Raw genomic sequence first — 13,040 nt, 5'->3', positions numbered from 1 at the left:
ACTAACAACATAAAGACTTTCCATCGATTAATACTAAATTTACCAATATTAAAATAAGTTTCAAATATTTCATTTTATACTGTGCTCAACATAAAAAGCACTGAGGGGGCCTCCCTGGTGGCAAAGGGGGTTAAGACACAACTTATGAAGCTATCCACAGCCACTGCAGCACAAATTCAATCCCCACCCAGGAAGCTACCCACATGGCACAGCAGACCTCTCCCACCTCCATGCTGCCCCCCTCAGCAGTGTATTTCAATAGATCTGCCTGTTCTGCTCCCCACTCTGTCTCTGGTGAATCCTCTCACCCCCCACACCTCTGACCTTACCCCAGTTCTTGTATGCATAAATAAATATTAAAAAGCACTGAGAACGAGGATCCTCACAGGTGAGAGGCACATATGATATGTGTAAAAGAAATGCTAATGGAAGTCAAACACACACACCCAAGAAAGTCCTACAGAGAAGCATAAATACAGAGACACGAAAAAGGCCGCGTGTCCAACATGGGTTTCGAAATCATGGTTCATATTGGGAGAGGATATTTCCACCATTGATGTGTGCATTATAGCATGTGACCCGCCTAAATCATCCAATCACTGGCCAAAGGCAGGGATCACCCTGGTACTATGGCAGATGAGAAAACAAAGATATCTTTTGAAGTTACAGGATTTGCCCAGGCTAAGTGACTGGCAAGTATCAGACAAGCAAATGAGAAGTCATTGGAAGGCTCAGCATAAATACATCAAACAGCGTTATTTTTAAAAGATGAATAAATATGGAACCACACGCAACCGCTCTTGCAGGGGAAGAGGGTGGGGGTACGAGGGGGAACACAGGGGTTTTTAAATGGCTGTGCTTCAGAACACAGGGGTTTTTAAATGGCTGTTGGAGAAGAGGCTCTGGCCCCATGGAACTCTGTGGAGTGGGATAAAAGCAGGATGAATTATGGAAAACAAATTCCCAGCCTTGCACCAAAGAGTTGGAATAAGAACTTGCTCACAGTGCTCAGCTGACCGAGGAAGCTTCGATTTGGATTAATAAAAAGATTGTTCCTTTCCCTGGAGCATAAAGGAGGCTGACCTTTAACAATATATGACCACAGATCATGCAGACGGAGTTCATTACAGAGACCATCGATCGTGAGAAAGAGTAACAATCACACGCGTCCGGGATGCCGGTCCAGCCAGCGCTGATGGGGACATGAGAAGGGAAAGGGATGAAACCAGACGTCGGGTCATCAAGGGGTATTTCCACTCTATATTCTCACATGTGGGTTTGTGATCAAGTTATCTTGTTTGGCACCATCTCAGAAGTAAAAACACCTGGTCCAGGGAGAGGTTTCTAACCATGCACAGCTGCAAAGGTGACTTGTCGGCTGCATTCTTCGGTGGCTCCAGCCATGAGATGTGAAAATGAAAATCTCTCACCTTGCTGCTGTGGTCGGTGTCATCTGAGGATTCCACGCCTGGTCCTTCGCTCTCCTCCGGGGCCGTCTCGGCGCTGCTGCTCTGCTCACTGCAGAGGCTGTGCCCTGCAAGACAAGCCAGAGGAGCACATGCGTCAGCAGGTGGAAGTGTGGCCACAAGCCATGCCTGGGCGTGGGGTCCAGTTCATGACATGCACGCAGAATGCTAGCCCTCCAAGGAGGGGCTCCGTGCACCTGGCTTGTTTTTATTCTTATTGTTACCACTGCTATTATTATTTTATATTGTAGTATAGTTTTATTATTTCTAATATATAATAATTGTTATGGTGTATCCCACTCCAATTTGTCTACGAAGCCCTAGCTCCCCGACATGAGGATGTCTGCAGGGACACCCCGGGACACAAACACTCAGCCCTGACCGCGTAAGATGGCTGTTGTTGACAATTCTGACAAACCATAAGCCTCTTAAAACATCACATTCACTAATTCCCACCACATCCTAGGCAAAAGTGAAGGAAAAGACATTAAGGCTGCTCAGATTTCCAGAGCATCTGAAACTGCAGGATCCAGATCACATAGACCCAGATTGCGGAGACTTGGAGCTGAAAACTTTCCATTTCCTACAAGAGACAAGACACCATCAAGCAACACTGCAGTCTGGGCAGCTCAGGCGGACAGTAAGACTTGCGGGCAGGGAAACCCCCCACTAACCGGATGACATCGCGGTGACCAAGCCCGTCTGGCCCTGGACCCCAGATCATAGGCAGCGCCTCACTCCAGCCAGAAGACGGACAGGAGAACGGACTGGGAAGCGCAGCCTGCGGACTGCGGGTGACAGTCTCAGTCTGCAAAAAGGCTGCCTGAGTCCAACATGGCAACATGGTCCTAAACTGCTTGCTTCCCCCGTCCCCTACCCCCCCACCCCCCACTCAAACACTAAGTTGGTGGGAAGCAAAGGGAGGCAGCCATCCTCTGAGCCAGCCAAGCTCTGGGGCTGTGCCCTGCGCTGGCCTCTCCACCAAGAAGTGAATGCACCTTGTATAGTTTGGAGGGTGGGGGACCCGCCATTCACCCCCTCTTGGTCTGGCTCTTGGTCTACTCACATTACTTCTCATAACTACTCGTGTTACGACTGTAGTGATCAAAGAAGTGGCTTGGTTCACCTGGTGGCAATCAACTATGTCATATGGTCCCTGGTGTAAGAATAAAACACCACTGGTCCTTTGCATGGAGGCAGCAGCCTACATGCTGGGCCAGAACGGGCAAGCATGGCCCCGACCTGGAGAGGCTGAGCGGAGCACATGGCCTGCCAGCGCTAAGCTCTCTGGCTACAGGAGCCACGGCTGGCTCAGCACCAAGCTCGGGCTTCACGACTCACAAGGCAGCGTACACCCCGCAGTCTGCAGATGGGACCCCCAGGCTGTACAGCAAATTCTGTGCCTGCACATCCCCACTGTGGAGCCTGAGGCCCGGGGCAGAGCTGATGCCCTGACATGGCAGGAGAACGCAAGAAAGGACTCTCGCTGTTAGCCAGATTGCAGGCTGGGTAGCCAGACACAGCAAAACTACATCCACATAACCTTAGAAATCCCAAATAAAATAAAGCAAAATCGCTTTTAAATGCAAAGCTAAGCTCCCAGAAATGCCCAAGCCCAAAACAGAAGATTTAGGATGGGAGAGTGGGGGCTACTCCCAAGGCCAAGGCGGTGCCTGGAAAATCCATGAGGCCCCCAACCTAGAGCACATTTCCAGGGGAGAGACTAATGGTGTGGGCATGAGGAAGATTCTTTAGGAGGAAACTGTTCACCAGGAAGGTCCCCTGAGCCTCTGTGGCTCCTGGGCACTAAATCCCTTCAGTGCTTATAAGGAAAGACCAGGCCTATATCCACAGACATTAACTCACTCTAACACAGAAATCTTCAAAAGCTGCAACTACCCACTCAGAATTGTATTTCCAACCAAAATACCATTCAAGAAGAAGAAGAAAATTTAAAAAATGAGAAATGAAGTGTAAGAAAGTTTTTTACAAATAGGACCTCACCAGAAAAATTTCTGTAAAGGTTGTATTTCAGGTGGGTTCATATGTATGCACACACACACACGCACACACACAGACACGTGCATACACACAAATGCACACACACAATCTAGTATAGTGTAGAATGCAACAGTCCTCACCCAATGAAGAGGATTACTTAAAGCATTTCATGAATGATCTATGCCTCAAAAGGGAAGTAAAAGGACTAACTTTGGTGTCTGGTGTGTTTGTGATCATGTTAAAATTTTAAGGACAACCCTAATAGAATAGAATTGCCCTACTCGATGATGTAAGTGGAGAGAATGAAATCTGGAATTCAATCCAAGAGAGGGCAGGAAAAAAGAGGGAAAGCAAGCAACCCAAGACAGCAAAAGAAGTTGACAGAAACAAGTCAAAATACACAGATCACTTAAATAAATGTAACGTAGACTAAACTTAGCTTTATGTTTAGACAAAAACCAAAACATGTAAGAAAACCTCCACCCACTCTGTGCTCTATGCAAGCAACACACCTAAACATAAAGACACAGAAGATTAAAAGGGAAGAGCTGGAAAAATACATCAGGCAAACATAAAGAAAGCTCTACAAATATCAGACAAAATAGATTTAGTCGGGATGTAGAAGATGTGAACATCACGAGTCATTAATCTTGATCCATAGATGTATTTCAAACTCCGTTTGAATGTGTGTTTTTCTCTAGGATTAGCAATTTATGCAAATAGGTCACATATTGGGCTACAAAATAAGTCTCAACAAATACCAGACAATCTGTATTCGTACAGTTCATACCGGCCGCATTTTGGGTGCGGGGGTTGGGGACTAAATGTGTTATGAAAGAGCAAAAGACCAGTGACAGAAAAGAGAGTTTCAGATAAGAAAAACAAGTTAGAGGGACTTTCCCCACTGGTTATCAAAATGTATTGTAAAGTTGCAGTAATATAAAGCAGGGCAAAGTTAGCAAAGGGACAGGCTAACAGAACAGAGTCCAGAAACAGCTCCTTCCGTATATAGAAGCGTGATACACAGCAGATGTGCCACTGTGGGTCCAGGAAAAGGAATGGAATATTTGATAAAGGTACAAAGACTAGTAGATTACCCTCCTGGAAAAATACGAAGTTGGACCCTAACTCATACCCTTCACAAAATTCAATGAGAGGGAGGTATAAACCAGAAGATAAACAGCCCATTCCATAACTCTGCTAGAGGAAAACAGAGAAGATACTGTTGCTACCTAAGGGCAAAGGGTTCTTTTTATATCTTATTCCAAGATATAAAAAGTACAAACCATGGAAGATACAAAATCAGATTTTACCAAAATTAAAAATGTTCCAAAAGCACTAGACCTGCAATAAGACATGTTATAACTTCAGAAAAGTTAGCTTCTACACACAACTGGCAAAATACTCATATGGACAATTTAAAAGAATTCCTGCAAATGGTTAACTCTAGATATATCTGATTCCAAAGCATATTCATCTTCACCCCATTAGGCCATGCTCCTGCCCTTAGGTGAAGACAAATACTAATTAGCTAGAAGTAAAAGGGCAATGTAGCCCGGTAGACAGTTAGTAAAGATGATGGGGATGGGTCCTCCCAATCCCTTACTCAGAGATCTTTGTGTCTATATTCCTACCCCATGAATGCAAGCTGTTTTTTTTAAGATTTATTTATTTATGCATAAAACAACTGAGGTACAGGCCAGAGGTGTGGGGGGGGGGTGAAAGGATTCACCAGAGACAGAGTGGGGAGCAGAACAGGCAGACTGACTGAAATACACTGCTGAGGGGAGCAGTGGGTGAGACAGGAGGTCTGTTGTGCCATGTGGGTAGCTCCCTGGCCGGGGATTGAACTTGTGCTGCAGTGGCTGCAGACAGCTTCATAGGTTATATCTTAACCCCTTGTTCCACCAGGGAGGCCTTCAGGATGGTTTTGTGACTTGACTTGGTGATATGTGAATTCCAAGCCAAGGTCTTAAGTGCCCTTGCAATTTGTGTCTTATCCTTGAGAACCTTGAGTCCATATACAAGTTGACCTCTTAAGAATGAAAGCCATCAGGGTGAGAGGGTCCAACAACCAATGACCAAACATGCGCACGAGGCCACTGTAAACCAGCCTCAGTCCAGCCACCAGCTGACATGGCCTCAGAGGAAGGGCAGCAGAACAACCACCCAGCTGAGCCCAGACCAACTGCTGAGCACGGAATAGCCAATCAGTGAAATGACTGTTTGAGGGCGTTTTGTTAGCAACAACAAATAACAATAAATGTGATGGGGAATTTAGTGCAGCAGTTCCTCTTATCTGAGGGGAGGCACATTCCAAGACCCCAAGAGGACAGTTGAAACATTAGGTACTCCCAAACCCTATATAAACTATGATTTTCCCTGTGTGTGTACACCAATAATAAAGTTTAATTTATAAATTAGGCACAGGAAGAGATAAACAATAATCGATAAGAAAATGGAATCTCCATAACAATATATGTGAAAATTATTATTGGGCAAAGTATTTTCAGACCACAATTGGCCTTGAGGAACTGAAACCACAGCATGTGAAGCTGTGGATAGGGAACTGTTATTATCTAAGAAAGTTAGAGAGGCAGGAGTTGAAGGTAGTGAGCCCCAAGAAAGCTGAAGACAGACACCAGAATACCAGCGGCAGGGAGCCTGTAATTCAAGGCTTCCCTGCACACCCCCAGCTTGCCAGGCTGACACAGCATTTTCAGGGGGGGTTGGCAATTCCTTGGAAAGAGTTTGCAACTTTCTGTTTCAGCTTCCCCATCACTGCAGAGACTTACCTCTAACAACAGACACTGAAGGAGCTCCCTTCTTTCCCAGAGGGGGCTGCTCCATTTTCTTACTAGTACACAGCCCAACAGAGGGCTGGAGTGCACTGATGACAGGGCTGAGAGGCGAGTAGAGGAGTAGAGCAATGGAAGTGGCCGGCTCCCCTCCACTGCATCTCCAGCACTCGGCACACCACGTGGCAGAGAAAGGTACCATCCCAGGGAGGAAGCAAGGCCCAATCTATGGAGACAGAGGATGAGGGGGCAGCCTGGAGTAGGGCTGAGGCCCCGGAAGGACAGAACCCACAGGCAGGCTCTCAACAGCCTCTGAAAAACTCACACTGATGTTGAGAACCAATGTGATCATTCTTTTATTTTTAAAGTGATTTTCACATCACTGTAGAAGGAGAGACAATGATGAGATTAGGAGTAACGCCCACCCACGAGTGTCAACTCACATCTGGATTTATCTTTGATTTGTTTGGGGTTAGGTACCTGCACACTGGCTCTGCTCAAGTACACATGGGACTTAAATTCAAAGAAGAAAGGAAAAAAAAACACCCAACACCACGTGGCATAGGCGGCACAGTCACAGTGATATTAAATGAGCAGATTCTCCAAACAGGCCCAAAGAAGAACCAATGATAACACTGATATTTTTAAGACCCCTGTTAACACTAGCGTTCAGATCTCTGCGAGCAAACACCAGAGGCAAGAAAAGGTTACAAACTGCCAGTAAAGAATTTTTGCTGGAATTTAAGTATCAGGAGATGAATTCCTTTTGTTTTTCAGTCACGTTACTGTCAGCTGAACAGAAGGGCTTTAAAGAAACATTCATAATATATAAAATCTGCATACATACCCACCTCCACCGAGAGACCTATAAAAACAAAAACTCTAGGAAAAAATAAAGAAAGGTCTCAAGAGCTAAGCACACTACGGAGGAAAAATTAAAGGAACTTTAACTTGGTAGACAAATACTTTTTCCAGCCAAATTTCACAAAATCTCTAAGGGAAAAAATTTAAAATCCATAAACTATGTAGTTATAGCTCTGACTGGCCCTGACAGCCAGCGTGGATAGCTTCAAAAATAGAAGACATTATATATATGTTCTTTAAAAATATAGGACATAATATACTAAAACGTCTCTGAAAGGACATTTTTCTCCACACACAGGCGCTGACAGCTGTCAGTCATCAAATCCACTGGAAACCAAGGCAAGGGTTGCCGGCAGGGCCCGGGCAGCAGGCCTGCGTCACTCACACACACGGGCTCCGAATGTTATCAACAAATAGAAGCCCACACGCTGGGTTACGTGGGACTTCAGAGGCCGCAGAACGGATGACCTTTGTTTGTGGGGGGATCAATCTGTGCACTTCCTCTTTGCTGCCTGGTTGTCTTGTTTTCAGAATCCAGCAACGTGCAGGGGCGGGAGGCCTGAAACAGGCCCTAGATTTCCCGGGCACCGGAGGGAGCAGCCGGGCCCTCACAACCAGCAGTCGCCATACCCTGGCCAGGGACAAGGCGCGCCTGTGACGGGCCCTTCCTGTTACAACAGAGGCGGCCTCATCTGCTTCCTGCAGGCAGGAGATTTGTGCTCACAGCAGACTCTCATGTTGCACTTAGCATCAGGCACAAAGGAGATTGGGGGGCAGACTCCCCCACACAGCGCAGGCCTTCCTTGTCTTGACCACTGGTGGCCAAGGGGTCAGCCTCCCAGCTCTCCCCAGCTCCACTCCTGGAGCAGTGACTTGCCAGTAAGAAGCAAATTCAGCTGGCTCAGCCCTGACAATATATATTAACAGGGCAAGAGCGTCAGTAAGTTGAGAGAGGGCACAGCTCCCCACAACTGCTCAAGCCTCAGCCCATAATCATGCAGGACCACATCCCCAGGAACGGAAGCCTGGAAGATAGACCTTCAAATGAGACAGAAAACAGGTTTGGTTGTGTTTTGTTCTGGGTTATGCTTATGGAGGTAACGCTGGTTAATCACGCTGCATATGTAGAGGGGCACAGGCAGACACCTTTTCAAATGTAGGTCACCACCGCATCCACCACCAAAGCCCCAGGAGTCCTCCACCAAGGCCCAGCGGCAACCCATCCTTACCCCCCCCACCCCGCCCCAGCTTCAGTTCTACAGTCAGATTTCAGGGCTGTTTTGGTGTGTTTGACAAGAAGGACCTGAGGCCTTGGAGGGGCACACTGGTGCTATGAAACTGTGACCCTCATCATTGTGGAATCTGGGCTTCTGCACAATTTGATTGAAATATATTTGCACAGAGTCTTTGTTTCAAGGGTGAATTTTAGTGTGGAAGGCCTTAGCGGAACACTTTTACTCAAGAACATTCAGAATAAGCATTCCACTGTTCTTTTTCCTTCCCTTGTCTCAAAAAGGAGGGGAAAAGATGCCAGAAAAGGCTGTTTGTGTTGGAATTCTGTCTTGTAAAACTCATTCAATCATTTTTTTCCAATTGGGATTTGTTCTTCTCTCTCGGGGTTCCCGGCAGCATGTCCCTAACTAAGCAGGGGTGTGGGGGCACCTTCTAATAAACCAGGCCAGGGATCCCGAGGAAGATGAAGGCCATCCGGGGGACCCCCAGCAAGGTCTGCAGGTGTTTCTGATCATCCTAACTTGGAGGAGGAGGTGACTACTGGCTCAGGTTGGTTTGTAGGGATACTGCTGACTGAGGGAGTACTGGGCAGCCCCCCACAACCAAGAATCATCCAGTCCCAAATGTTATCTGGTCTAAGTGTCAGATGCAGTCAGGCTTCAAAATAACTCATACAGGAACATGAGAGGCTTTTTGGGGACCTCACACAAACACTGCTTTGCGGCTTCCTAATCCCACTTCCCCTTCAGTCCAGGGTCCTTTCTATAAAAACAGCCACTGAAGGAACCCCTGGTTCCTTCAGGAACCCCTGGCTTTCTGGTCTGGACAGCCTTCCCCCGTTTTCTTACCGGCATGGACCTAAACAAATGTCGGAAGGGGAAGGAAAGGTGAAGGTAGCTCCAGGAATATTTCAACAAGGACCCAACGATGATAAATGAGTGGAAATGTGAAAGTGAGTCTTGGAGAGGGTCTGAGTATGGTCACTGTGACCCAGGCCTCAGCTTTGTAAGCCAACCCGCTGCCCATGCTTCCTTCTTATATTGAGGAACAGGAAGCTGGGGGACACCAAAACAGAATCTCCTCGCAACAGTCTCAACAGAGCAGACGACAAAATGTTATTGACAAATACCACTGTGGATGGTTTGCATGTGGCCAGAAGATTCCAATCATCTTACTATTACACCAAGACAAGGTCAAAATGAAGCGTTGGGGAGCCCCGGCATCAGTACCCCCCATCCTAGCTGCATATGGGCCACCACCCCAGGAGTTTTAAGGAACCACACAAGTGTACCCCCAAATTCCAGCCTTGACCAAGTGAATATGACCTCTAAAAAGGGCTCATGGGACCTCAGCATTTGAAACTACAGAATCCATTTCTTTGCAACTGGGAAAAGGAACGACTCTAAGTGAGGTGCAATTTGTAAACTTTGCTATCAGGCAAGTCACCTGTTGTGGATTGAGGAGATCCAATCAGAGCAGCCTCTGGTTAGAAGCTAGGGGCCCTTTATGTCCCCACAAGAGACTGTTCCACTACCTTGAGATTTATTGAGCACTTGTAGGCCTATTCTAAACTTACACTTACGACTCAATTAACCTGGTAGGACAGGAATGTGGGATTACCCTCATTTTATGCCTGAGGACCTTCGGGCACATAAGCATGACCTAGTCAAAGTCATGAACCCAGTGAACAGACACAGGACTCAGTCCAAGAAACCTGGTTCCAGAACCTATCATAACTACTAGGCTTCTCATGGAGGAAACACTCCTTGACAGGTGAATGCAGCTCAGAAATCAGCCAAGTCTGAAAGCTACTCACATACTTCAATTAGCATTGTCAGGGCTGGATCGGGCCAAGCTTGCACACTGTGGATGGTGGACGGGGGTGAGCGGGAGAGCCAGCATCCCACTGATGGGCACCAGCCAGGGCTCACTCAGACCCCAGGGCCATGGTGAGACCCTCTGTCGAGTTTGCCAAACATCCAGGAGGGCCACCTTCAGATGGTCCAGCATCCACCCTCCAACCTGCCCCTCAGGAGGTTTCTTATTTTTAGTTACTACTAAATTTAGATGAAGGCTGTGGTCCAGCCTGCCCATTGTACAAATTTTCTCAACTGTTTACTTTTCTATTTTATCTGCAGCTGTCTGTGGATACTGCTTTATCTCAGTTTCTCTATGGAACAAGCTTTCAGGTTATTTTATCCTGTTTACTTGCTTCCCCTTTTATCTTTCACTGTTAAATGGGGACCGGGAAGTGGTAGCAACCAGAAGGCAGACAGGCTGAGCCCCAGGCAAAGGGCGGGCAGTCTGCTTCCCTCCAGTCAATCCGGCCTGCCCTGCCCCGCCCTGCATGCTGGGGGTTCCACTGGGACTTAGTCACATGGAAGCCAATTTAGAACCCTTCCAGGACACCCCACACCACAATTTTCCCTTCATGCTTTCTTTTTGAATCGGTTGGATCATCAAATTTGTCTGAGGAGACTTTGTTCTGAAAGGGTTTTGATCATTGCAAAATATTTAAAGATAAAACAACTTAAAAGAACTAACCAAAATGTAAGTTTGAGGAACACATCAAGTCCCACTTATCATCAGAAAGCTCAGCTTATCTAGCTCAAAGATTGGCACCCAGGAAACACTTAACAAGTGTCAGTTCCAAGTGATGATCATTTCTTTGAGGGGGGAAAAAAGGGCAAAGGGATGAATAAATCTTTTAAGGAGGATTCCAAAGTGGAGGTTTAATGTGTTTAGAGCAACAGTAGTCAGGGCAGATTTAGTACACGCATGGCCTTCAAAGGTGTCTGGGCTAAAGGAGGGAACACTGGGGCGGAGGCAAAGGTCAGTTATTAAGTTTAGAACTCCACCCTATCAAAGGAAGCAGCAACTGCATATACAGAATAAACTGATTTTTTTCTAAAGCAGATAGCTATATGCAATTCTATTTTTTAACTAATTTTAATAAAATGTTTCTCTAGTTTGCAAGATGTACATGTACACGCAAAATGTTTTTAAAAATAAGAAATAAATACACCAAAATATTAAGTGACAGCAAACTTTATCTGTACAAGCCCTGACAGTCAATATTTTTGCTTTTCAGCGTAAGTCTCCATCACAACTACCTGGCTCTGCTGTCACAATGGGAACACAGCCACAGACAAGAGGCAAGTGCACAGGCAGGACCCTGCGCCAATAAAAAACTTCATTTACAAAAACAAGCCAGGAGCTGATTTAGCCAGTGGGTCCTAGTATGCCAGCCCCACCCAGCTTTATAACTCAAACAAAAGGCTCAGAGAAAAAACAAAACTCAGATAAAGTTGAGTGTACATTGTTGTCTGGAGTATGTGCATGAGACCTTATAAAATCCCTTCAATAACCAAATCTAACCCAATATATTACCTCATTCAAAGTCTAGGTACAGAAACAAGTGTGAACTTTGCTTTATGGGAGCGAGCCTGCCATCTGGTGGTGACAGAGGAGAACAACAGCCCTTGTGGTCCCCACCTTCCTTGCTAGGGTAAAGGGCTCATTTGAGCTCCCGGGTTGAGCGCTGGGTTGCGAAGCTGCCCGCAGCCTCTGCAGTGCCGGTTTGATCCCCGGCTGCTCCCCGGCCACCGGAGGAGGGTCCCACATGGCGCGCAGACCTCTCCTGCCGCCCGCTGCTCCCCTCAGCAGTGTACTTCGGTGCTTCTGCTTGCCCTGCTCCCCTCCCGCACTTCTGACTGTGCCCAGTGCTTGTATGAATGAATGAATGAATGAATGAATGAATGAATGAATGAATGAATGAATGAATAAATCTTTAAAAAACAAAAACAAAACAAAACAAAAAAAATGTGATAGGGGTGTGGGTATCACAATGGTGTAATGAACCAGAGAAATGAGAGTAACTCAGTCTGCTCGATTCTCTGAAGCCTCAACTTGTCCAGTTCTTCCAGGGAGCCAGCAAAGGCAAAAACTGAGCAACCGCATGGTATTTGCTTGCTTACCAAGCCAAGCCTCAGAGGGAATTTGAAAAACAGTGGTGAGGCAAAAACACACTGGGGTTCTGAAACTGAAGCCTTTTTTCTAGCCCAACATTTTTTTTCAAAGGTTTATTTATTTATGAATACAAGAGCTGGGGTATAGGCCAGAGAGGGTGGGGGGGGTGTGAGAGGATTCACCAGAGACAGAGTGGGGAGCAGAACAGGCAGACTGACTGAAATACACTGCTGAGGGGAGCAGCGGGCAAGGCAGGAGAGGTCTGCTCCCCATGTGGGTTGCTCCCTGGCCAGCTGGGGGTCGAACTCATGCTGCAGAGGCTGCAGACTGTTTCATAGTGCAGTGCTTAACCCTTGCACCAGCAGGGAGGCCCCTAACCCAACTTTTTTTTAAAGAAAAAACAAACCCCAACTTACAAAATCAACCCCAAATCAAGGTCCAGGTTCAAAGAGAAACAAACAAGGGCACAAGCTGTTCACTGTTGGCTCATTCACAGACTCACTCACTGATCAAGAATGGGGGACCTAGGAGCCAAGTGTAGATAATGATGTAAGCCCTGTCCCAGGAAACAGACCAGGATCCGTGGGAAGATACCGCTGCAGAGTACTGGGGCCCCAGCAGAGGACACTAGCTCTGTGGGATCCCAGAATGGCCACGGGTGGTGCAGGGAGGCTGCAACCTAGTTCTTTTAGAAAGAGCACAAGGTTCC

General features: G+C 46.7%; 1 protein-coding gene across 14 annotated transcripts in view; it reads right to left on the bottom strand.

The window, feature by feature from the left end:
• TIAM1 (TIAM Rac1 associated GEF 1) overlaps positions 1 to 13,040 on the bottom strand; it is a 355,067-nt gene that overhangs the window by 36,950 nt on the left and 305,077 nt on the right. For all 14 annotated transcript variants that reach the window (XM_054700321.1, XM_054700322.1, XM_054700314.1 and 11 more), the window contains one exon: positions 1,431 to 1,534. In XM_054700321.1, the coding sequence (XP_054556296.1) occupies positions 1,431 to 1,534 (104 nt within the window). The remainder of the gene's footprint in view (positions 1 to 1,430; positions 1,535 to 13,040) is intronic.

The sequence above is a fragment of the Talpa occidentalis genome, unplaced genomic scaffold (genome assembly GCF_014898055.3).
Source record: "Talpa occidentalis isolate TD23 unplaced genomic scaffold, MPIMG_talOcc4v2.1 talOcc4.4, whole genome shotgun sequence".
Classification (NCBI taxonomy): Eukaryota; Metazoa; Chordata; class Mammalia; order Eulipotyphla; family Talpidae; genus Talpa; species Talpa occidentalis.
Note: the sequence above shows the minus strand (reverse complement) of the source record. Positions and strands in the feature narration are given on the sequence as shown.